Consider the following 26927-nt stretch of genomic DNA (forward strand, 5'->3'; position numbering starts at 1 on the left):
CTTTCTGCTTTTGGACACGGGCTGCTTCAGTATCTGAGGAGGCCCAAATGTTGCTGAACATTTGTGCATTCATCAGCAAACATCCTTACTTCTGACCTTATGATGGAAGGAAGGTCATTGACGAAGCAGGTGAAGATGGTCGGGTCGAGGACACTACCTGAGGACCTCCTGCAGTGATGTCTTGGAGCTGAGATTACTGTCCTCCAACAACCACAGCCATCTTCCTTTGTGCTAGGTATGACTCAAACCAACGGAGAGTTTTCCCCAGTTCCCACTGATTCCAGTTTTGCTATGGCTCCTTGATGCCACACTCTGCCAATTACGGCGTTGATGTCAAGGGCAGTCACTCTCACCTCACCTCTGGAGTTTAGCTCTTTTGTTCATGTTTGGACCAAGGCTGTAATGAGGTCAGATGCTGAATAGCCTTGGCAGAACCAAAACTGGGTGTCAGTGAGCAGGTTATTGCTAAGCAAGTGCTGCTTGATAGCACTTTTGATGCCCCTTTCCATTACTTTACTGATGATCGAGAGTAGACTAATGGGGCAGTAATTGGCCAGGTTGGATTTGCCCTTTTTGTGTACAGGGCATATCTGGGCAATTTTCCATATAGCCAGGAAGATGCCAGTGTTGTAGCTGTACTGGAACAGCTTGGCCAGGGGCGCAGCAAGTTCTGCAGCGCAAGTTTTCATTACTATTGTCGGAATATTGTCAGGGCCCTTGGCCTTTGCAGTATCCAGTGCCTTCAGCCAGTGATATCACGTGGAGTGAATCGAATTGGCTGAAGACTGGCTTCTTTCACCAGTTTATTTGCCAACATTTTATATTTCACCATAACTTTTCACTCCATTTTACTTCCTGCATTTTTGAATATTTATTTGACTACCCATTCGCATGTCTGATATCAGGTTTGTGCTAATACACAAATTGTATTCTTTGTGGTCTGGTTTGGTTTGGTCCGACAAACCTCTATTCACTGCCTTCATGCGAGTATCGGGTTAGATTTTGCATTGTGTGTGCTGTAGCAAAGCACAAAAAAATCCCAATGATGCTCACATGTGTTTGCAATGTGCAAGTGTGCAGTTAATGGGCCGTGTGCTCAAACAACACAGCCAACATCAAGTTAAACTGTATAAGATCCAAGCTCCCATTTCCATTCTCATGTCAACAATCACCAGAAGGGATACACCCATGTCAAGCTGCAGAAATTTTTTTTTAAACTTAATTGAGATTGTTACCTGGTTGAACCCTCGTGGCTTGAATGAAGTACTTCAAAGCTTTCCCATAGTTATGCTCATTTTCCAAAGCATGTCCCACGTTGTTCCAAAGTTTTGCATTGTTTTTATTGACCTTTAATTTTAAAAATTGCACAATCACAGTATTGGAGCAAAACTACCAAAACTACAAGAATGCCATATCCTTGTACATCTACTTTAAAAGCTGAACACCAAACCATTGATGTTACTAATATCTCCTTATGTGACTCAGTATCATACTTTCTTTTATAACGGTCCCGTGAAGCACCCTAGGTTTCATTACATTAAAGGAGCTGTATAAGTTGCTGATGTTGTTGCAGTTGAAGTTTTGCTGAACCTTTACAAAATTGTGGTTACGCCACAACTAGAGTAATACATCTAGTGGTCACCAAACTTTAGGAAGGATTTGAAGATCCTTGAGGGTGCACAGGAGATTTACCAGACTGGTTCCATGCATGAGCAAGTTAGCTATAAGTTTAGGCTGGAGAAGCTGGGGTTGTTCTCCTTGGAGGACAGAGGATCATGAATCTTTGGAACTCTCTTCCTGAAAAGGCAGTTGAAACAGATTCTTTGAATATTTTAAAGGCAGAGGTGGTTAGATTCTTGGTAAGCAAAGGGGTGATAAGTTATCGGGGGTAGGCTGGCTGCAGATTTGGGGTTACTATCAGATCAACCATGATCTTATTAAATGGCGCAGCAGGCTCGAAGGGCCAAATGGCCTACTCCTGCTCCTTGTTCATATGTTTGCATGGAGCAAAGGGGTTTTAGGGGAAATTTGAGAAAGGTGCACAAGATCATGAGAGGTTTAGATTAGGTAGACAAAGAAAACATATTCCCATTAGTTGATGGTACAGGACTAGTGGAACATAGATTTAAGGTTTTGGGTAAAAGATGCAGGTGGGCTGTGAAGAACTTTTTTACACAGCGAGTGGTAATGACTTGGAACTCACTGCCTGCAAGGATGGTGGAAGCAGAGATGATGACCTATTTCAAAAGGAAATTGGATGGGCACTTGAGGGAAATAAACCTGCAGGACTATGGGGATAGATTAGGGGCTAACTGGATTGCTCTACAGAGAGCCAGCATGGCCTCAATGGGCTGAATAGCCTCTTTCTGCATTGTAATGATTATTGACTCCTTTTGCCCAAATTACTGAAGAGTCAAAACACACAAATGAGAGCAAAGATTAACACAGCTGGACATTGAACCTCTGAAGGTTAGAATCATAGGATAATACAGCAGAGGAGGAGGCTATTTAGCCTACTGTGCCTATACTGGCTCTTTGCTGGAGCTATCCAACTAATCGCACTCCCTTGGCTCCTTCCTCATAACCTTGAGAATGTTTACCTTTCAAGTATTTATCCAATTCTCTTCTGAATGTTGCAATTAAATCTTTCAGCGCCCTGTCAGGCAGTGCACTGCGGATCATAATAATTTGCTGTGTTAAAAAAAGGTTGCTCATGTTGCCTCTAGCTCTTCTGCCAATCACTTTAACTGTGTCCTCTGGTTACTGCCCTTCTGCCACTGGAAAGATTCTCTTTATTTACCCTATCAAAATGATTCATGACTTCGAACACCTCTATTAAATCCCCTCTTAACCTTCTCTGCTCTAATGAGAACAGAGCTTCTTGAGTCCTCCACATAACTGACGTCCCTCATCCCTAGTACCATTTTAGTAAATTACCTCTGTACCCTCTCCATGGTTTTGACATCGTTCCTAAAATGTGGTGCCAAATTATTATTACATTACTCCAGCTAAGGGCTAGCCAGCATCTTAGTAAGATTTAAAATAATATATTAGCTTTTGCATTCTATGCCTTTATTAACAAAGGATCCCATATGGTCCTTTTAAAGCTTTCGCAACTTGTCTTGCCACCGTTTGCACGCAAACAAATCAAAACTAAAATGCTTTTTTCCAATGTAACTTTTTAAAAGAAATTGGCTGCAACTTTGTTTATATTTAACTCCAATCTGTCATGTTTAGCTGCAGCGAGATAAAAATAAAGTTGCTCTTTGAAAAGCGATCTTTAAGAGTCAAATGAAGGACATTCCAACAGTTTTGAAAAAAAATACGCTAACTGGAAAATGTACACAATCTTCTTCACATTGGTTTACTTCCCTAGCACAACTCTCCATTCCCATACCAAACAAAATCTGACCATACCTTCAGACCAGACATGAATAGTGTGTACTCAGACTCCCAATCCCAATTTCGGTAAATTGTTTTGCTGGTATGGACAACAAGTAGAATCATCAAACCAATCCATGACAGCTTCTTTAAGTTCCTAAAAAAAGAGACATTAAGAAAATAGATCAATGAATTGACAAAGTACGTACTGTAGTATTTTTAAGTAGCGTTGGTCCGGGTGAACAGAGCTCTCAGTAGGATCAGTTGTTACAAGAAAACTAAACTTAAATGCTGACCTCAAGCTGCTTAGTCAGCAAGGTGTCTTTCAGGTGAGATGTTAAACCCAAGACCCCATCTGCCCTATCAGGTGAACCTAAAAGATCCCATGGCATAATTCCGAACAGCAAAGTTCTCCTTAGTGTCCTGGCTAATATATATCCTTCAACCGCCACCATTTAAAAAAGACTACCTGATCATAGTCATACTGATGTTTGTAGGACTTTGACATCGCAAATTGGCTGCTGCAAACAGTGACTACATTACAAAAACACCTCATTAGTTGTAAAGAGCTTTGGGATGTCTTGATGTTCTGTCCTTTTACTGCCAGTTCCAAAAGTCTTGTGCGGAGCTGTCTTTCCGGTACCCAAATATCAGTAACTCCTGAAACCATTACAAAGCCAAAGCTTCAAGATGATCTCAGTGCTTGCCAAAATACTGTCAACCCAATGGCTTTATTGACTAGAAAAAACTAGTTTTTGAGCAATGAAAATTACCTCATATGGACAAAAATTGTGTTACAGCCATGCTATTAATTAAGACAGCAAATTTATATAGCTCCTGATCATGTCTGTGAACCTTCACAAAGTATTGTATACAGTGAGGATCTTCAAACAGCAGTGACACAAATGATTTGGACGAGGGTGGAATGTTGACATGGGCAAAGCTGCTTTTTTCAAATAGTGTGTGATCTGAACCATCAGTAGAAAAAAAAAAGCGTAAAGCCACTTCTGAAAGAGAGCACCTCCCAACATTACAGCACTTCTTTAGCACTGCTATAATGTGCTGGTCTTGAAGTAGGACTTGGACACATAACCTTCTGAATTAGAGACAAAAGGGCTACCAACCGGTCCAAACTGAGTTTCTAATATGCAATTAACTTCAGCACAGATGTGCTTATCTTTAAGCACAGTGTTGTATGGAAGAAATGTTATTGCTGCAACATAGCAAAATTGATGCACACAGAAACAGGCCAAGAGGTCTTTGATTACGTTTGGACCACATGGTTGAGACAAATGGCATGTAAGAGGAAGTTAGGTCAGTATGAGAGGGAGCAAATAGGATATGTTGATAGGGTTAGATGAAGTCGGGTGGAAAGAGGCTCCTATGGAGTATAAACACAAGCATGGAGTAGATTGGCCAAACGGCCTGTATCTGTGTTGAAAATGCCATGTAATTCTGCAATCCAATGTTCAAAAGCATGCATTTAAAAACTGATAAAAATTTATAATCAAAGCAAATAAAGTAACTCAGGTATGTAACAGAGGTTTCCACGAGGGAGCGCTATCACTCCAAAAGCTGTAGCAGGACAAAGAGAAGGCTCATCATCATCTTTTCAGGGCAATCGGGGCTGGGCAAACAGGGCTCCAAGGCTAAGACCTTAATGACTCTTCAGAGCTCTGGAGAAGGGTCATACAGACTCAAAACATTAACTCTGTTTCTCTCTCCAGAGATGCTGCGAGATCTGCTGAGTTCTTTTCCAGCATTCTCTGTTTTTATTTCAGGGTTCCAAAACTGTTGTATCCACAAATGAATTTGAGACATTGGCTCAAGTGTTTATTATTTAATTACCAAGTTAATGAGCACTGTAAGGCCAGAATCACTGGGATTTTGATTGGTCAAAGAGGGAAGTTTTAAGGAGCATATTAAAGGAGGAGAGAAAAGTAGCGAGGCAGAGATGTGTCAGGAGGGAAATTCTTGAATTTAAGGCCCAGGCAGCTGAATCATTCAGGTCGAAGCTTTGCTTCTGATTTAAATGCGATCACCAGGGGCGTCATGTTACGTCAAAAAGGTCTTACCCTCCATACTTGTGATCTCCAGGAGAAAAGCTGCTGTTTGTTTTGATCGAAACAACTGACAGATTAAGATTGGCATGTACGTTGGGACTTTTAAGATAGAGAAACTAGGACGGAGAATTAAAAAGCCTTTGGTCTTTCAGAATGCAAGCTTATGTACAAGTGGCAGCCACTTACATGACTGCTTTGTAAGTGTTTAACCATAGTTCCAAACAGTATCACTTTGAACAGAGTGCCTCCTTTTAGAACAGAATTTATACGTGCACAGCTGAGGGAGTCCAATTTTCTTTGCTAAAGTCAAAAGCCTTTTGAATGCTTCCAAAGCAATGAAGTTTAACTGACAAGATGGGTGACAGATGAAGGTGAAATGAAGCAGGAGCCTGTTGTTAAATATTATATCCAATTCCACATTTTGAAAGGAGCAATGTTTTCAAGTTTGAACTGCAAGCCACGTGGATTTTGCACAAGCAATTAAATCCCGATTAACAAATATTACTCGAGTCCACAAACTTAGTTGTAGAATTTTATGTTTAGGTCAGACTGTTTGCCATGTTGATTATATAGACAGACAGACCAATCTGCAATCTATTTAGGAAACAGCTGTGCTGAATTTACAGTGTAACTAGATATTTTCACATGCAAGTTATTTTGGAACAAGGTCTTGCTGGGAATAATTTTTTAAGGATGTAAAAATGCAATTTATCAAGTCAGAGCAACATTTTTTATACAATAAATGCCCACTGTTAAAAAAAAATGTTAGTCAGTTATCTCAAGCAGCTAAAAACATTTTATCCCCCACACACTTCAGATAAAAATGTCTGTAAATAACCCATGCACAAAATGGGATTGTTTTCAGGTGATATGCACAGGATGTTCATCGGCATTACAGTTTGAGAAGTGACTGTACCTGCTTCTACAGGAATCTTAGCATGAGCTTCACCCCTCAATAAAATATTCCAGTTCCTGTGCTTACACTACATGCGTGGCCACATATACTGAATTCATAATTTTTCATTATTCTCAATGTGAAGAGTCTCTCAGTACTTGGGTGGCCTGTCTGTCAAATCCATTATTTCCTTTCAAGCCCACATAAGATGGAAAGCCCTGGCCTGACTGTGGAAAAGTCTTTTTTTGATTTTACAGTCAGCATAACGACAAACTTTCACTTCATACCAACTTCAAACCCAAGTGTAGAGCTAAAAGAGATGAGGTTAGATGAAGTAGGGTGGGAGGAGACCTGGGTGCAGCATCAACAATTTAGGCCAAATGGCCTGTGCTGTAAATTCTATGTAACATTCCAAACCCAATGCAGCAAGTCTGGCAAACCTATCAAATGGAAATAATGATCCTGAACACAGCTGGTAAACTATGCATACCTCTGCAATATTGCAAAGGATGGAACCAGGTATTAACGTTGCAAATACTGTGACAATTGAGTATATGCTCTAGCTGTGATTAAGAGCAGCTGATATTAATTGGGAAAAGGTTAGGGCATTTGCAGGGACTGGGGAAGGGAAAGGTTAGAGCACCTGCAGTGAGTGGAGTGGGGCAAGGTTAGGGGACCTGTGGGTGGTGGGAGGGGCAAGGTTAGGGGACCTGTGGGTGGTGGGAGGGGCAAGGTTAGGGGACCTGTGAGGGATGGAGAGGGGAAAGGTTAGGGCATCTGTGAGAGTGGGGTGGGAGGTGAAAGGTTAGGGCACCTTTGGTGGGGATGGAGTGGAATAGGGTTGGGGTTAGGTGGGGAAAGGTTAGGGCACCTGTGTGAGAGTAGGGGTGGTGGTGAGGGAAAGTGTGGAAAAGAAAAGTAATTTGCACTTTTGTTATATGGGGTTTTGCGAATAAACCTACTTTGAAGACAGACTGGCTCCTGCTTCTTCGTTTGCCTGATGGATGTTCACCAGGCATGAAGCAGGGTTTAAAATGCTCGGACACACTTCTCTGCAAATGTGATGTTGCTGAGTGCAAGAATCTGGGTCGGACTGCAAGAAGTTACCGGCAGCACAGCTCTGAATTGTGATTGCAAAACCAAGTGGTTGTCATGACAAAACCCATCCTACCTTTGTAGGAGGCCGAGAGTGAGAAACATTCAGGTCAATTTTTGATAAGACGGCTATCTGATTTGATCTTTTCAGCACTGAAACAAAACATTAATTTGGCAAGCCTGCATTTGAATTCTGTCTGCATTTATACGGCACTGAGTGTTTGTCTTTGAGATAAGCACAGTCCATTGTTTCCTTTTCAGTTGGAAGAACATTTTTGGCAATCTTCAAGAGATTTTCATAATGAGGATGTGATCCCAAGTACTGGGATCCTTGTGTGGATGCAGTAAGAATGAGCAATTATGGATCCAGTATATGTGGCTTCTGAGTAAGTCATGCACCTCATTGGATACACAAGAATCCAATTACATAATGAGAAATATTCACATCTTATCCATATGTTACAGAATGATCTACAGAGGTCAAAGGTGACCATTCTGACTTAATACTGGGTGCTGCTCTGCAAGTTTAGGACTGCCACAGGTAGATGCATTTGCTTTGATATTCAGTTGTCCTGTGATTTGATCATCCCTCAGACTGTCCTGGTGCAATTGCCTTTAAAATCAAAGAATTCCCTCATCCTCAAAAAAAAACTTAACTCAGTAGGTTTTCCATTGTACTGAGAGAAGACAACTGTCAGCTCAACAATGGCCCGGATCCTCTGAGGAGTGGCAATCATCATCGGATTGCCTCTGCACTCGAACTTTGCTCGTGACTCTTCCTTGGTTTGTCCAGGGAAAAACAACAACTTCTAGTTACATAGCATCTTTAATGTAGTAAACATTACAGGAGCGAATATCAAACAAAATGTAACATTGGGCCATGTGACATATTCAATTGGATAGCCAAAGCTTGATCAAAGAGGTAAGTTTTAAGAAATGTAAAAAAGGAGAGGGAAGTAGACAGGCGAAGATGTTAAGGGAGGAAAATTCTTGAATTGGAGGGACCTGGCAGCTGAAAGTATTCAGGGTGAAACTTTGCTTCTAATTTGAATGGGATCGCCAGGGCATCACGCCAAAAAAGTCTTAACCATTATTATATATAACCTCTCAATTAGACATAGCTTAAAAGAGCTCTCCAGAAGAAATGTTGCTGTTTGCTTTGACTGAAACAGCTGACAGAGAGCATAGACTGAAACAGGCAGAACAGGTCAACTCAAATCAAATTAGAAGCAAAGCTTCGACCTGATTATTTTCAGCTGCCAGGGCCCTCAATTCATGAATTTTCCTCACTAAACATCTACTGCTCTCTGCTCCTTTGTTACACTCCTTAAAGCTTACCTGTTTGAAAGCTTTTTTTTTGTGGCCTCCTCCTCTGCTGTATCGTTCTATGAGCCAAGGTGGCCAACATTTTTAGACTTTGAAACAAGCTGCTTCCAGGTTCTCTGCGAATTCACCTTGCTGTCATATTAAGACTTACAGTCGGTCTCTATTGTAGTATAGTTATAAAAGTATGCTTGGCTGTTCTTCAGATGCTATTAGACATGTCAACAGTGCTCTGCAAAGCATTGCCAGATCACCAGGGAGTTGTCACATTTAAGTAGCAGCTGTAAAGCCCACAGCAATCAGTTCGTTTTAGTGGGTGACTGCATCCATCCATCCATTTCCACACTCCTTCTCCTGGTTAGGTTCATGGTGGCAGTAAGCTGAACAGGGCTGACCAGACTTCCCTTTCCTCTGCCACAAATTCCGGCTCTTCCTGGAGGATTCTCAGGTGTTGCCAGCCCAGCTGAGAGATGTAATACCTCCAGCATGTACTGGGTCGGCCTTGAGGTCTCTGCCCAGTGGGCCGTGCCTGGTACAGCTCCAGCGGGAGCTTATCGGGTTGGGGGAGGCATCCCTATCAGATGCCCGAACCCCTCAACAGGCATCTCTCGATCCGGAGGAGCAGCGAGTCTACTCCAAGGCTCTCACAGGTTGCCGAACACCTCACCCTGAGCCGGAGAGTACGTCCAGCAACCCTGTGGAGAAACCTCATTTCCACCGCTTGTACCCGCAATCTTATCCTTTCGGTCATTATCCACAGTTCATGACCATAGGTAAGGACGGGGACATAGGTCGACAGGTAAACAGGCAGCTTCGTCCTAAAGCTCAGCGCTCGCTTCACACCACAGGATGGTAGAGCTCCCGCAGAACTGCAGCCACAGTGCCAACCCACTGGTCAATCTCACGCTCTCACCTGCCATCACTCATGAACAAGGTCCCAAGATATTTGAACTCCTCCACTACGAGAAACTGTTCCCCCCTCACTTGGAGGCAGCAACCCTCTCTTTTCTGGGAGAGAACCATGACCTCCGATTTGGAGGTGCTGATCCGCATCCCAGCCACATCACACTCGGCAGCATAAATGTTTGAGAGCACGCTGGAGATCACAGTCGGATGAGGCAAGGAGCACAACATCATCTGCAAACTGCAGAGATACCACTCTCAAGCCCCCAAACTGGATATCCTCTGTACCTTGATATCCTGTCCATGAAAATCGTGAACAGGAGCGGAGACAAGACACACCCTTGGCAGAGTCCAACGCCCACCTTGAACGAATTTGACTTACCGCTGAGAATGTGGTCACAATTCTCGCTCCTCAAATAGAGGGACCTGATAGCACGCAGAAGCAGAAGGGTGACTGCATCATGTTTGGAAAAACCTAGGTCAAGACCTATAGTGAGAGTGTTAAATAAACTGGAGACACTGGCGGCCACTTCCTACTAATGACGTTCAATCTGAGAAACTCAATGGCAATGTGTTTTGCTTCATTTTATACACACTTACTGATTCTGACTGCAAGAGGGTCAGTATTGTAAATAATAACAAACTTTCACCCCATCCATCACAATTAGCATCACTCCCTCCATCACTGGCGCAAAGCAGCAGAGTGTACCAACTACCAGATGCACTGCAGCAACTCACTAAGCTCTTTCAACAGCATCTTCCAAACCCACAACCTGTAGCACTAAGAAGGCCAAGGGCAACAGCTACAAGTGAACACCTCCTCCTGCAAGCTCCGCCTCAAGACACACACCATCCTGACTTGGAACTATATCACCGTTCCTTCACTGTTGCTGGGTTAAGATCTTGGAGCTCCCTTCCCAAAAGCATGGTGGGTGTGCCTATGTTATGACATGGCAGGCGATGTGTGCCAGGCAGATCAAATCCACGAGGGGAACTTGATCACGCAGTCACAACTGTTTTGCAATTAGTATTTTAGTTTGTAGACCTATGTATGTGCTTGAAATGCGTGCTTTGCATTCAGAAGTAATAAGACCACAAGGCCTTATAGGTTTTTACATAAGTAAATTAAACATTTATTAACAAAAGAAAAGATTTCAAGCACATACATAGGTCTACAAATTACTACTATAACTCCTAAAACCCCTATTTAATCTGGCTCCCAGTTACACCTCCGTTAAGGCAACGGTAAAACAAATAGATTTAAACAGACCCAAGCGAAACAACACGATACCCTGGACAGTGATATTCAAAGTGAGTTTTCTCAGCTTCGGTTCCTGTAGACAGCAACTTAATGCACAGAGGCTGGAGGCTTATCACACTTGTGTTAGATCTTAGAATGCCTTCCCTCTTACACATAGCCTTCACTCCTTTATACCTTTACCCTTTTCAATGCCATTTCCATTGTTCCGATATGTCTTTGGGACTTTACATTTCTCTAAATATAAATATCTTCAATGTACTAATTTTATCAGTAGCCTTTGAGAAAAATAAACACACTGTTTGGCTTAGGTTCTTCTGGCTAGGTGGAACATCTTACCATCTCTTTGAAATTCAAACTAACCTACTTTATCTGTAAGTGCAAATTTTCCTTGCACCTCACATTCTAAAACTTCAGCCATGTTTATGTATTTAGCATTTCAAACCTAGCTTCTTGTTGATGCATCGAAACCTCCAGGCCAGCTGTCTCCAACTCAGTTAAATCTCTTTCTCTGACACACAATCCAAACCCCACTATTAACCTATCCTGACAATATTATGAGAACTATTATATTTTCATGACACCTACACCATATTGACTGCAGTGGTTCAAGAAGATGGTTAACCAACAGCTCAAGAGCAACTAGGAATGGGCAGTAAATGTTGACCTTGCCAGTGATGCCCACAGTTCATGAATGAATTAAATAAGAGCACCTTTCACATCTTCAGGGCACTCGAAAGTGCACCACAGCCAAAGAAGTACTTGTTGGTGTATATTCACTATTGAAATGCAGCCGGCAATTTGTACACAGCCAGGTTCCATAAACAAGTGTGAGATAAATCACTTGATAACCTGTTTTAATGGTGTTGGTTGAGGGATAAAATGTTGGCCAAGGCAATAAGAGAGCTATCCCTTCATTTAATCATCACTATGGGATCTTTTACATTCACCTGAGAGGACATATATAAATGTCAGTTTAACATCTCATCTGAAATACAGCTACACTTCCATAGTATTGAAGTGCTAGCCCAGCTTGTGTGCTTAACTCTCTGGAATGAGATTTAAGCCCAAGAGCTTCTGACTGAAAGGCAAAAGTGCAACCACTGAGCCAAGAAGGTGACACCTTGATGGTGTGAGGAATCCTCCTTCTCACCTTCCTCTTAAAATGTGATACGGAGCACTGCAAATACAAGGGTCATAAAAAAGACCTCAGAGATGTTGCAATGAGTCAAAAATGAATACATTTTACTAAAGATGGACATTTTTTAATAAAAACTACAAACGAGTCTAGGCCTTTGGTACAAAGAATTATAGGGCAAAATCTTTTTGCTCATTTCTCTGAAATGCTAAGTTGCTGATCTGAGTCACGTTGCCTTGGAGAAAGGTCAGTGGATAGTTGTAATGAAATGTAATACCTACCTTGGTTTTGAATTGGCAATCACAGTTTGGGAACTACAGTTCTTGGCAGGCCTCAGAACATGCACGGCTGGGAAATGACCGCACATAAGCGGTTCGGTTTTTTCCCCCACGTAGTACGGGCCTTTCACGCATGTGCCAGGCAGGAAAGGGCCACACGTGCACAGTTAGTGTTTTGCCTTCTTTGGGCTGGGAACTGACCTTGTTTGCCCACGCAGAAGAGAAAGGATGCAAGGAAGTAAAACTGCATGTCAGGGACCTGAACTGGAGCATCACTGCAGAGTGTGCGTCCCAAGGAGCAGGATACAGGGAGGTAGACAGGGAGAAGGTCCCAAATCAAGGAGTGCAACAGAAAGAGTTCCCAGAATTAAGTCCCAGGCTGGGACAAAGACAGGGATCAGAAAGAGGTCTCAGAAGTCAAGTTAAAAAAAGGAGCAGAGCAACAGACTCTGAATTAAAGACAAGAGCTGTGAGGAGCAAACTTCAAGCAAAGCAGGCTTGAGAGAAGCCTTCATGATCTGAGAAGGCAGCCGAGATTTGGTACCTCCTTACTGCAGGCCTTCTGGAGTAGTAGTGTTTTGCTTGGCATGGCCGAAGATCTGAAAGTGTGTTTCAAACGTAAAATTTGAGTGTACACAGAGATCCAGGGGAAAGGAAACTCGTAAGGTGAGATTGAAACCCTGGAGGTGGATCCGTGTTGAAGCCATCCAAGTGGGAACGACATTTGAAAAGAATTACAGGGCAAAATCTTCAAATGTGGAGATTGGAAGCCCTTGTTAGAAAGACAAGAGTTTCAGTGAGACTGGTTGGCTTACAATGTGACAGACGCCTGGGTGAATTGTCGAGAAATCCATGGAATTTGCCTTGGTCGCATCTGTCATTTACTTTGATATGTGTTAACACAGCTAATCTGTTGATCACGTACCTTATACTTACCTGAATATTAGAATATAAGATAAATATGGTAAATGGTTTTATCTTTCTAAATGTGGCTGTAAGGTTATAGCTGGCGTGAAGGAATACTGCATATGCGAATCACATTTTGAGTTTGCATTGAGATCTTTCCAACCTTTTTGTCTGGTGTAATATAGTTCATTTTTCTTGTTTAATAAATGCTTTATTCTTCATGTTAAAAGTTCATCAGTAGACTCCTGTCAATTTGTTCAGTAACTTTCCTCCACGGTTTCTAAAGAACAACAAAGTTAGGATCTATCAAGCCAGGTTTCAAACTGGGATGTGACTTGTCCATTATTTACGTGAGCTGGGATCATAAGAATTGTCATCAGGACAATTGAGGGCGATTTGTCAAAATTATGGGAATTTTCACTCATTTTTACGGGGAAATTTCAGAATATACTCTGTTGCAAAGATCAAATTTTTAGTTGTTTTAATGTTTTTAAATTTAATCCTATTCTTTCAGTTGATAAAGTCAGTCACTTTTTTATTCTGTCTCAATTTAAATACACACAAGCACGTATACACACATACAGATAGGTATATACACACCACTATGCACAGGTATACACGCACGTTTATATATATATACCCACACACACATACCGTACATATAATATATGTTACATATATCATGCTGACACTGATTGCTCCCTCCTCTCCAATTTACACTGATATTCTTCTCTTCCCTCAGTTCAAACCAGCATTCTTCTCAACTCCCATCCTTATTCCCCCAATCTAATCCATGCTGCTTACTTCCATGCATACCACGCCCAACTTCCCTCATCTCCATTTATCAATCCCAGCTCACACAATACAACCCTTCCATCCTCCCAATTCATGTGAGTGGTCTTTCCTAACTCACCCTTCACCGCCACTCCCAACCTGCTCCAGGAACCAAAGCGGAACTTGGACTACAATTCCAAATAGCACAAACTACTCACCGGAGCTGTAAAGCTAAGCACAGGGAGCAAAGCTCAGAGGCGAGTCAGCAGGGAGACCAGGGCAGCTTTCAATGGAGAGAGTGGAGGGCTCTGGATTCTGACACTCCAGGGCTATTTAATACAGACTGTGCAATAAAAAAGTGGCAGCAATTTTTGCAGAACCCACAACGCTCTTGCATAAAAACAGCTTTGGCGAAACTTTGGAAACCATTAATCCCAGCTAACTATGATAGACTCTTGGCACTCCAACAGTGCAGGCAGCCTGGGACACAAAATGTAGAGGGTGCTGACTTAACATAGGCTTTCCTTCTAGGAAGGGGTGGCCAAAAACTTGGTCAAAGAATTGAGTCCAGAATGTTTCTGAAGGTGTTTTTTTAAAAAAAAAGTTTGGAAGATGAAGAAGAGTGCCTGAACAGCAACATCATAGCTAAACAGTCTGAAGCCAATGATAAGTCAAAGGGGTCTGGAGTAGTAAGGAAGACTGATTCAGAGGAACAGTACAGTTGGGTGAGGACATACGGCATGTGGGAGATTAAAGAGGCCAGCAAGATGCAAAGCTATGGAGGGATTTATAGACAAGGATAAGAATTAGATAGAATGTGCAAGCACAGAAAACAGGCCATTCCACTCAACTGCTCCATGACTGGGTTTACGCTCCACATGATCCTTCTCGCAATCCCTCTATTGCTAACCATATCAACATACCTTCCTGTGCTTTTCTCCCTCGTGTAGCTATCCAGTTTCCCCTTAAATGCATCTATGCTATTCTCCTCATTAATCCTTGTGGTAGTGAGTTCCACATTCTAACCCTTCCCTGAGTGAAAAAAATTTTCCCCCAATTCTTTATTGGAGTTATTATCTTATATTTATGATCCCTTGTTTGGCTCTTCTCTATGTCTACCCTATCAAACCTTTTCATAATATTCGAGACCACAACATGGGGTCTTCTCTTTTCTACAGCAGAAAGATCCAGTATATTCAATTTTTCTTTATAGGGATAATCTCTCATGTTTTGGTACCATCCTTGTAAACTTTTTTGCACCTTCTCTATATCCTTTGAATGAAATGGAGGCCAGAACTGAGTACAGTAAATGTGGACCTAACCAAGTTTCTATCCAACTTCAAGGCTTTTCCACTCTATTCCTCAAGACATTAACACTGGTGCATTGTTTGAATTAAGTAGCACGGTCAATCCTATTTTCATTGTACCGCCAATGATCAACGCAGAACTTTCTGCGCACTGCAAATGCAAGTTAACCTGTATAAAGATTCAACATTATTAAAACAATACCGTGTTTCCGTTATCTTCTTCCATCCATGGGCAACCAGCAAACAAAACCCCATGCTGGGTACGTAAAGCACACGCTCTGCTACCACAAAGCCAACAGGGAAGAACAAGTTTGATGCCGGAATGAATGGCAACACCATAAATGAAAGCGCCTGGAATGAAAGAGCAATGTTTGAGCCATGTGTAGAATTAGAAGTCAAACAACAAATATCATTTATGTATGCCTTTAGTGAACAAAACGTCTCAAAGTATTTCAGGGAATGCAAGCTGTGCTATAGCTGGAGGCCGGTAGTTTGTTTTTAAAGAGTGGATAGAGCAGTAGAAATGTGAAACAGCTTCACTGGCTACAAAACCCTTGGGTGGTGGCAGGGTGGGTGCCAAAATTTAGAAAGATTATCTAAATGCAAGTCTCCTCCCACTCTCCCCACCTGCCCCTTCAATGACAAGAACCAACATGCATATGTCACAGTTAAAGGTTAAAACCAAAGGACTTATAAAAACACTATTGACCAAACTTTCTCACATTCATACCGCTGCTCATTTTGTAGCATTGGTTTTCTCTGCTGCTTGAAACTTTGAACAGTGCAAAACTGAGTCACTTCTTTGACAATGTACAGCTGTGGAACTCAACTATTATTTTCTTTTATTTAATTGTTCTCAGGAAGTAGGCAATGCTAGTCATTCCTAGTTACCCTGGTTGTTTCACAAACTGGTGGCTTATTAAGGCATTTTAGAGTCAGCCACACAGCGTGCCACACATCGGCCAGACCAGACCAAACTGGAGAGTGCTGGCAGAGTAGGGCATTACTTCCAACCACCTCAGTCCTTGACCTGATCTCAATTGCTTCAAGTAAAAATGGGCACAATGATTACAGCAAAAACAACTTACATTTACATAGCTGCTTGAACATAGAAAGATGTCCTAAGGCGCTTCCCAGGAACAGGTGAAGCTGGACAGAAGGCCAGTGATAGGCGGAGGCAAAGGAGAGATTGCAAAAGATGTCATAAACAAAAGGTCAAAGGGGTGTTAATGGTGGTGGTACTGGCTAAAGGAGGTACTAATGGTGACATTAAGAGTAGAAAGCAGAATGAGCAAGTGACAGATGGCCCTAGTGGGGGTGGGGTGGGGAGAGGGGATGGTAGTGGGAAAAAAGATTGAAAATAGGCTAAAAGGTGGGGATAAAACAATGAATAAACATGGAATAAATTTTTAAAATAATAATAAAAATAAAACCATTTACCACCACCATTAACACTCCTTTGACCTTTTGTTTATGACATCTTTTGCAATCTCTCCTTTGCCTCCACCTATTACTGACCTTCTTTCCAGCTCTACCTGTCCCACCCCACCCCCCCTTCCCTCCCAACCCCTTAACAGTATATATTTCACCACATTTGTATTTCTCTTTAGTTCTGAAGAAGTCATACGGACTCGAAACGTTAACTCTGTTTTTCTCTCCACAGATGCGGTCACACCTGATTTTTTTCCCCCAACATTTTCTGTTTTTGTTTCAGATTTCCAGCATCCGCAGTATTTTGCTTTTATATAAATCAGACAAAACTGGACACTGAGCCACATAAGGAAATATCAGACAGTTGCCCAGAAGGCGTTGTTAAAGGTTGAGGTTTTAAGCATAATAAAAACAGAAAATGCTGGAAACACTCAGCAAGGTCTGACAGCATCGGTGGAGGGAGAAACAGAGTTAACATTTCGAGTCCATATGACTCTTCTTCAGGTTTTAAGCAGCGGCTTGGAGGAGGAGAGAGAGAGAGAGAGAGAGAGAGAGAGAGATACAGAGGTGCATAAATGTAAAGAGGGAATTCTGGAGCTTATGACCAGGGCAGTTGAAAGCACGGCTGCCGAAGGTGGAGCAACGAAAATTGGAGATGTGCAAGAATTATAGGAGCACAGAGATCTTGGAGGGCTATAGCGCTGGGGTAAATGGGGAGTAAATATACGAGGCCATGGATTTGAAAACTTAAAACGTAGCCACGCTGCAGCATTTGCACTAGCCAGGTTACATTCCTGCACATCTGTCTCTTCACCCTCGGAAAACTAATTACTGCACTAACACGTGGACGTGGGGATTTGTAAAGAAATTCAGAGCTAAAGTTAAAGATATAAAACCTGGAACCTGTGCCAACAGGAAGCATGCACAGTATTAATTTTAAACCGAAGAGATCTGTTCAATTTGCTGATAAAGGTGATGGTTGCATGAATGAACAACATTTCAGGGCCCAGTGCTCAAGGACAATATTTAAAGAAAGACCTTGCATTTATTTAGTTCCTTTTATCGTCTCAGTGAGCTCTGAGGCACTCTACAGCCAATTAAGTGCTTTTGAAGTGCAGTCACTGCTGTAATGTATGTAACGTTAATGCACTTTCAAACTAAGGGAACACAATCAGATGTAGAACAAAACTTAATGTACCTCGTCCCAATGACACGTTTGAACCTTATTATTCAAGTGAAAATGTTCCCATTTTTATGGTCTCAGAAATTTTGAGTTCCACGGTGAAAATTAAATCCAGCTCATCTTAGACCATAAGACGTAGGAGCAGAAGTAGGCCATTTAGCCCATCAAATTTACTCTGCCATTCAATGAAATCATGGCTGATCTGATAGTCATCAACTCCACTTTCCTGCCTTTTCCCCATAACCCTTGATTCCCTTACTGATTAAAAATCTGTCCATCTCAGTCTTGAATATACTTATACTTGAATATACGACCCAGCCTCTACAGCTCTCTGCGGTAAAGAGTTCCACAGATTGACTACCCTCAGAGAAGAAATTCCTCCTCATCTCTTGTCTTAAATCGGCAACCCCTTACACTGAGATTATGTCCTCTGGTCCTAATCTCTCCCACAAGGGGAAAAAAACCTCTCAGCATCTACCCTGTCAAGCCCCCTAAGAATCTTATATATCAATAAGGTTGCCTTTCATTCTTCTAAACTCCAATGAGTACATGCCCAACCTACTCAACCTCTCCTCATAAGAAAATCCCTCCATACCAGGGTCAACCTAGTGAACCTTCTCTGGCCTGCCTCCAATATCTTTCCTTAGATAAGGGGGCCAACACTGTTCACAGTAGGTGTGGTCTAACTAATGCCCTGTATAATTTTAGCAAGGCTTCCCTATTTTTATACTCCATTCCCTTTGAAATAAAGGCCAACATTCCATTTGCCTTCCCTGATACCTGCTGAACTTGTATGTTAGCTTTTTGATTTCATGCACAAGGACACCAAAATCCTTCTGTGTTGTAGCTTTCTGCAATCTTTCTTCATTTAAATAATATTTAGCTCTTTTATTCTTCCTGCCAAAATGCATAACCTCTCATTTTCCCTCATTATATTCCATCTGCCAAGTTTTTGCCCACTCAACCTGTCTAAATCCCTCTGTAGACCCTGTGTCATCCTCCTCACCACTTGCCTTCCCACCTATTTTTATGTCATCTGCAAAGTTGGCGATAACATATTCATTTCCCTCATCTAAGTTATTAGTTACGGGTTACCATCCTGAAAAAGCCCCCCTTAACTCAACTGTCTGTCTTCTATTAGTTAGCCAGTCCTCTATCCATGCTAATATACTACCCACAACACCATGGGCTCCTATCTTATTAAGTAGCCTTATGTGCGGTACCTTATTGAACGCCTTTTGGAAATCCAAATATATTACAACGACCGGTTTCCCTTTACATATCCTGCTTGTTACATCCTCAGGGAGTTTTAATAAATTTGTCAGGCATGATTTCTCCTTCATGAAGCCATGCTGACTCTGCTTGATTAGATTATGCATTTCTAAATGCTCTGCTATTACATCCTTTATAATAGACTCTAACATTTCCTCAACGACGGATATTAAGCTAACAGGTCAAAAGTTACCTGTTTTTTTGTCTCCCTCCCTTTTTGAATTAGGGCATTACATTCACAGTTTTCAATCTACTGAGACTTTTCCAGAATCTAAGGGGATTCTTGGAATATTACTACCAGTGCACCCACTATTCGTGTCGCTACTTCCTTTAATACCCTAGGATGCAACCCATCAGATCCAGGGGACTTATTGACCTTCAGCCCCGTTCGTTTCCCTAGTACTTTTTCTCTAATGATAGTTATTGTATTAACTTCCTCCCTGCATTTTGCCCCTTGATTATTTAGTATATTTGGAATGCTATTAGTGTCTTCTATCGTGAAGAATAATGCAAAGTATTTATTCAACTCCTCTGCCATTTCCTAGTTCCCCATTATTATTTCCCCAGCCTCATTCTCCAAGGGGCCTATATTGACTTTGGCCTCTCTCTTCCTTTTTATATGTTTAAAGAAACACTTAGTGTTCGTTTTTGTATTACTTGCTAGTTTACCCTCAAAGTTTATCTTCTCCCTGTTTTTTTTTGGTCATCTTTTGTTGGTTTTTAAAACTTTCCCAATCCTCTGGGTTACCACTAATCTTTGCCACATTGTATGTTTTCTCTTTAAATTTGATACTATCCTTAACTTCCTTGGTTAACCATGATTGCTTTATCCCCTTCGCTCATCCTCCCTGCAGTCCCCGCTCTCGTCCACACAGCTTGCAAGAGCCTCGTAGCTGTTGGACAGTTGCAGGGGCTGAGGATCTTCGAACGCTACCCCTGAGCCCCCATACCTGTTTCATCTGCAGTCACAGACCAAATTCGAATACCTAATCTGAGGGGTGTGACCGCCTTCTGGAGCAAAGCGCCCAGGTAACTTTCCCCCTCCCTGACATGGCACAATTTCTGCAGCTCGGACTCTAGCTCCTTAACTCGAATTTGAAGTTCCTCAAGCTGCAAGCCCTAAAGATGTGTTCATCTGGGTCACCTTGGTGTCCAACAGCTCCCACATGCTGCAGCAGCAACACATTGCCCGTTCTTTCACCGCTGTTGTATTTTATTTAATTGCTTAATTAATTATTCTAGTATCCCTGCTCTTTACCCTTGAAGAATCCTCCATTCTTTACACCTTAATGTAATTTTTTTACATACTAGTATCGATCTTATACTTAATAAGCTATTTTTTAAAAGAGAAAAAAAACTAGAGACTTAAACACAAACTAAAGACCTTACTTATACTTTAAAGACTAGAAATACTTACCAATCAGTTGTTCTCCGCACTCTTCAATAGTCTCTCGCCTCTCTCTCCGTGTTCTTTAATGGTCTCTCACTCTTCTTGCACTCTCTCACTGTTAATGGCCCTGCTGCTCCTCTCACTCTCTCGCTGTTAATGGCCCCGCTGTTTCTCACACTCTCCCCCAACTGGGCCATTGAGCCCACCACTGAAAAAGGTGACTTTGGATGCTGCATTTACAGTGCTGCCCTGGCTCTGTAGCTTTCACAGGAACCAGGGAAAACCACTGCATCTCAGCCTCAGTGGCAGTGCCTCATTTATCTTGGCATTATGAGAGCATCTTGGAGCAGAGAAGGCTGAAAGGAGGGTTGACAGAGGTATTCAAAATCATGGAGGGGGGGGGAGGTCTAGAAAGAATAGGCGGAGAGAAATTGCCTCATGCATGGAGGAAGATTTAAATCAAGGCCTTTAAAGAGAATCAGATAAGCCCATGAAGGGAAAAAGAAATTGCAGAATTAGAGGGAAAGAGTGGAGCAGTGTGGCTAGCTGAGTTGTTCTTGCAGAGAGCTGGCATGGAGTCAGCGGGCTGAATAGTCTTCTTCTGCGCTGTTACCACCACTCTCCTCAAACCCCCCACACTATCCAATTTGGTCTACACTGCCTCCTCATCCCTCTAATAAGTCTGGTGCTCGTTTTCAAATCTCTCCAGGTCTCCCAGCCCCACCATCTCTACAGCCTCTTCTGGGACAGCGCAGTAGGCACTGATTCACTGAATTTCTTCAGGCAAGAGTTGGGCCTGTTTCTGGCTGGGCAGAGATCATCTTGTACAAGAGGGAAGTATTGAATAACATTAGTCAGGGCCAAATTGGTCTCCTGGACTAATTTTGATCTCCTAAGGGAGTCGGAGTGGAATTTTGCACAGCTTGCCAATTTTCGTATGTTCCTTCTCCTTTTGCCTCACTGTAGGGAGGCACAGCCTTGAAGCTGCCTAATCTCTCGGGTTCTTCACCTCCACCCCACTGGGACACCAACTTGCCCTAAACCTTTTAAAAAAAAACTTCTTGACTGTTCGTACCTCAGTTTATTAAGCAATTATTCTGCAAAGTGCCTTGGGACATCTTTGTTGCTGATGTTAAAAGCTCTTATAGAAATATAAGCTGCTGTTGAATGTGGCAGGTAATTTGTAGATAAATTGAAGTCTCAGGGAGATATTTGCAAGGTGTTTGCTTAAGTATGATGAGCGCTTATTTAAGATCATTAGTGAGAAATACAATTCTTAGAAGAACTCTGTGGCATAATTAGTACATTGTGAAAACTTGAGTCGGAAAACACCTGATACACTATTAATATACTGCATGTCAATCTCTACCTGTCACAAGAATGGGTAAATAATCCAAATGTTCAGACAATGTATATTTTATATTAAAAAATACAGTATACTGGAAAATAGCAGCACACCCAAATCTGTAGAATGAAATTCATTTTGCAGCAGAATCATAGAAACATACCGCAGAGGAGGCAGCCATTCAACACATCGTACCTGTGCCAGCTCTCTGAAAACCATATAATTAGTCCCATTTGTCTGCTGTTTCCCCATAGCCTTGCAAAGTTTCCTTTTTCAATCGTATATCCAATTCCCTTTTGAAAATTCACCACCATTGGAGGCAATGCACTCTACATCATAATAACTTGCTGCACCAAAAATTCTCATTTTCCTCACTGACTCTGTTGTCAATTACTTTAAATCTGAATCCTCTGGTTACTGACATCCCTGACAGTGGGAAGTCATTCATATTTGCGCTATCAAAATACAGTAAATGATACAATCAGTAGGGTAGTTTCTGTACCTGCTCTTACCATTATTACAACTTGGGATGATTCTCCAGGATAGCGAAGACTATAATGTATCAGCAGAGCCATTAGAAAATAGAAAGTGACTGTGGCGAGGTTCCGAATATCCAAGGCCGATTCCACTAGTGGGATAGTGCCCATTGTCCAGTCACAGCACAATTGTGACGGGTTCAGGAGAAGCCAGCCATTCAACGGCAAGAGATAGTTGAACGTGAGCTGCCTCACAGGGCTCGGACTGACAGCAGCTGGATTATCAAACCTGAGATAGAAAAATTAAATCGTTAGCAAACTCTAAACATGAAACTTGGTATCCATATAATAATAAAACTTGTGTTTAAATAGTGACTTTAACATAGTAAAATGCTTCAAGGCACTTCACAGAAGCATTATCTGACTTCGCACTGAGTCATATAGGAGATGTTAGTGCAGGTGACCAAAAGCTTGGTTAAAGAGTAAGGTTTTAAAGGAGAACAGAGAAATAGGGAACTCAAGAAAATAGGAATAGGAGCTCACTTAGCCCTTCCAGCCCCGTTCTGAAATTCAATGAAATCATGACTGGCTTATCTCTTAACACCATCTACCTGTCTTGGCTCCATATCCTTTTATACCTTGTCTCGCAAAAATCTCAGATTTAAAATTAGCATTTACTACTTTTTAACTGGAGAGGGGTCCACACTTTTATTATCCTTTGGGTGAAGCAGTGTGTCCTAACTTTTCTCCTGAATAGCCTGGCTCTGATTTTATGGCTAGATTCTCTTACTCTACACTTTCCCACCAGCAGAAACTGTTTCCCTCCATCTACCTTCTCAATTCTTTCAAAACGTTAAAAGCTTCAATCAAATCACCCCTTATGCTTCTATATTCCAATGAATACAAACCTATCACGCTCATCAACCTACACATCCTTAATTTCAAATCCTTTGATAGCCTCGCCTCTCCCTATTTTTGTAACCTTCCTGTGCCCTACAATCACCCAAGTTATCTGCAATTCTCTAATTCTGGCTTTCAAGTGTCCCTGATTCTGATCACACTGCCATTTGTGGCCATGCCTTCAGCTGTCAAGGCCCCCAAGTTCTGGTATACTCTCCCTAAACATCTCTTTCCTACTTTAAGGGTCTCCTTAAAACCTAGCTCTATGACCAAACTTTTGGCCAGCTGTCTTAATATTTCCTAATGTGGCTTAGTGCTAATTTTTTCTTTATAACACAGAAGTACAAGTTGGTTTTGTTGTAGTTGATGTAATCCTTCCTTTATACTGTAACCTTAGAATCCTGGTGACACAGTTTAGGGCAGAATTCAAGAGTTTAGGATCTAATTGCTGATAATGTCTTATCAGGTGTCTTTGAAGCCTTCCAAAGCATTACACATGTGTCATGTCTCTTAGACATGAAAGGGATCAAGAACGATTTAAAACCAAACCTTACTGGACTCTGCTGAACCAAAAGATGGCTGCCACAGGTCACATGACTCAAGGTTGGCTATAGCTTCTGGCAATTTCTGAACAGCAGTTACTAGACAAAACCGTCATCAGTGTGGAATCTCACATCCCTCTTTGTGAGGACATTAGAATAAACAAAACCAGGGGCGCAGCAGATGGCCGGCCTCTCCAGCCTAAACTATAACAAAGGAGAGCCATCGAAACTCTGCCATCTAGCCATCGCTATCCCTGCAGAGGCGCTAAGAGCCACCATTTCTCTCATAAGGTGGACAATGGATTTAACCAGAAGTACAGAATCTGCTCGTTAACCTGCAATTGCCTCAGTAATGAGCCACATCATATGACCCAAACTTCCAGCCTTTGGAACACTTCTAGTATTACAATTCAAGACTCATAAGTCAGTCTGCTGATGTACCTCCAACCTTCAAGATTCAACAGCAGGGCTTCAGGTTGACAAAGCAACCTGAAACAAGTCTTGGCTCTTCAAAACCTGTTTAACTGAAAGACTCTGATCTTTACCTGCCAGCAGACCAAGTCTATGTACAGCAATCTCATCTCACTGTATTGTCTTCCATTTTAAAGAAATTTGGTGCTGCTGACTTCAGCTAGGAACTAACTTTTCAGAGAAGGGACCCCCCCACCCTCTGGACTTTGACTTTATGGACTCTGGAAATCACTTGAACTGATATTCATTCATTTTTGTATTTCTTCCACTGTTGTGGACGAACTCCTCTTTTCTATCGCACTTACGGTATATTTGGGTGTGGGTGTGAAGTTGCGACCTCCTCCCAACCCCATCCCTGGGTTTGAACATGTGAATAAACTAGCTTTCTGAATTAATCATAAAAAGAAAGTATGCTGCGAGTCACTTCAAAAATTGGACCTCACAAACGCAGGGTTTGGGAAAACACAACACTGCACATTTTTAAACAATTAAAAAACACCTCTGCTTACAGACAGATGGTGAGAGAATAAAGGAGTTAAGTTTGCCTCTCTCTCTTGTCCTTAACACATGCAATTATCTTGAGCATTCATGAAATTCAATGACATGTTTTGTAGAGCCCAGCACCAACACTGATGCGAGGAGGTCTGCGAACGTTGCACCACTATTTAAAAAGGGTGCGATGCGAGGAATAGGCCAAATAATCATAGGCCACTCAGTCTGAATTTGGTGGGGGGCCGAATTATTAGAATCAATTCTGAGAGACAGGGTGAACTGTATCTCAGAAAGGAATGGATTAATCAGGAATAGTCAGCATGGTTTTCTTAGGGGAAGGGCATGTCTTATTAATTTAATCATATTTTTTGAGGAAATAACAAGGAGGATTGGTGAGGGTAGAGCAGTGGATATTGCCTACATGGATTTTAGTAAGGCATTTGACAAGGTCCCACGTGGCAAACTGGTCAGAAAAGTAAACACCCGTGGGATACAGGGAAATGCGGCAAGTTGGATCCAAAATTGGCTCAGCAACAGGAAACAAAGGGTTTTGGTTGACGGATGTTTTTGCAAACGGAAAACAGTTGCCAATGGCATTCCACAGGGCTCAGTGTTGGGTCCCTTGGTGTTTGTTGTAAATATTAATGATTTGGACTTAAAAGTAGGTGGCATGCTTGGGAACTTTGCAGGTCACACAAAAATTGGCCGTGTAGTTGATAGTGAAAAGGATAGCTGTTGTCTCCAGAATTATATAAATGGTTCGGTTGAGTGGGCAGAAAAAAGTGGCCAGAGAAGTGTGAGCATTTGGGGAGGACAAACAAAGCTAGTGAATACACAATGAAGGGGAGGATATTGGGAGGGGTAGAGGAAATGAGAAACCTTGGAGTGCACGTCCACAAGCCCCTGAAGGTGGAAGGACAGATGGATAAGGTGGTAAAGAAAGCATGTGGAATGTTTTCCTTTATTGGACGAGGTATAGAACACAAAAGCAGGGACGTAATGATGGAACTGTATAAAACACTGGTTAGGCCACAGCTGGAATTTTGTGTATAGTTCTGGTCAGATTACAAGAAGGACATAATAGCTCCAGAGAGAATACACAGGAGATTTACAAGAACGTTGCCAGGGCTTAAAAATTGCAGCCATGAGGAAAAATTGGATAGGCTGGGGTTGTTTTCCTTAGAACTGAGAGAGCTGAGGGGTGACCTGATTGAGGTGTACAAGATTATGAGGGACGTAGATAGAGTAGACAGGAATGCCCTGTTTCCCCTAGCGGAGAGGTTAATTACCAAGGGGCGCAGATTTAAGGTGAATGGTAAAAGGATAAGAGGGAACATGAGGAAAAATTTCTTCACCCAGAGGGTGGTGGGTGGCTGGAATTCGCTGCCTGGTTTGGTGATGGAGGCAGAAACCCTCAGCTCATTTAAAAGGTGCCTGGATCTGCACCTAAAGATCTGCATCCTACAAGGCTATGGACCAGGTGCTGGAAGGTGAGATTAGAATGGACATCAAATTTTTTATTTTTCAGCTGGCGCAGACACGATGGGCTGAATGGCCTTTTTCTGTGCCGTAATTTCTCTATGGTTCTATGAATAAGCTTCTATTATTTGGTTGTGTTGAGTGAGCAAGAAGTATTGGTTGGGACACCAGAGGAATTGGCTCTTCTCTTCAAATGGTACCTCAGGATTTTTTGACATTTCCTCAAAGACAGGCTAGGCCTGGATTTAGCATCTCATGCCTGATAATGCAGTGCTCCTTCAATACTGCACTCATGCATTAGCCCAGAGTGGGGCTAGAGCCCACAACTTTCTGATTCAGAAAACACAAACACCAGCTAAACCAAACTGACACTGAAGACCATATGAGCAATTTTCAGGAAAAAGGTTAAGGTTTGGCGCTACACGCTATAAAGCACACTTTAAAGTTATATCAATCTAATTATAACCTTCTCAACTTTCACTTTACGAGTTTCAGTCCTAAGGCTAAGGCACCTTCGAAAAGTGTGTATGCTGGATTCAGCTGACTTCTGATCGACCTGTGTTCAGCAATTTGAAAGCAACATTGCTCTGTGAGCTGTACTATTGGGAAAATCTACAGACCAGAG

The 26927-nt window shown here is 42.0% G+C and overlaps 1 protein-coding gene across 2 annotated transcripts in view; it reads right to left on the reverse strand.

The window, feature by feature from the left end:
* tmtc3 (transmembrane O-mannosyltransferase targeting cadherins 3) overlaps positions 1-26927 on the reverse strand; it is an 82803-nt gene that overhangs the window by 17932 nt on the left and 37944 nt on the right. For both annotated transcript variants that reach the window (XM_041216248.1, XM_041216247.1), the window contains exons 7-10: positions 22455-22707; positions 15524-15672; positions 3418-3538; positions 1236-1347 (exon numbers count right to left, since the gene is read on the reverse strand). In XM_041216248.1, coding sequence (XP_041072182.1) covers positions 1236-1347; positions 3418-3538; positions 15524-15672; positions 22455-22707 — 635 coding nt within the window. The remainder of the gene's footprint in view (positions 1-1235; positions 1348-3417; positions 3539-15523; positions 15673-22454; positions 22708-26927) is intronic.

This window comes from Carcharodon carcharias, chromosome 21 (genome assembly GCF_017639515.1).
Source record: "Carcharodon carcharias isolate sCarCar2 chromosome 21, sCarCar2.pri, whole genome shotgun sequence".
In the NCBI taxonomy this organism is placed as follows: Eukaryota; Metazoa; Chordata; class Chondrichthyes; order Lamniformes; family Lamnidae; genus Carcharodon; species Carcharodon carcharias.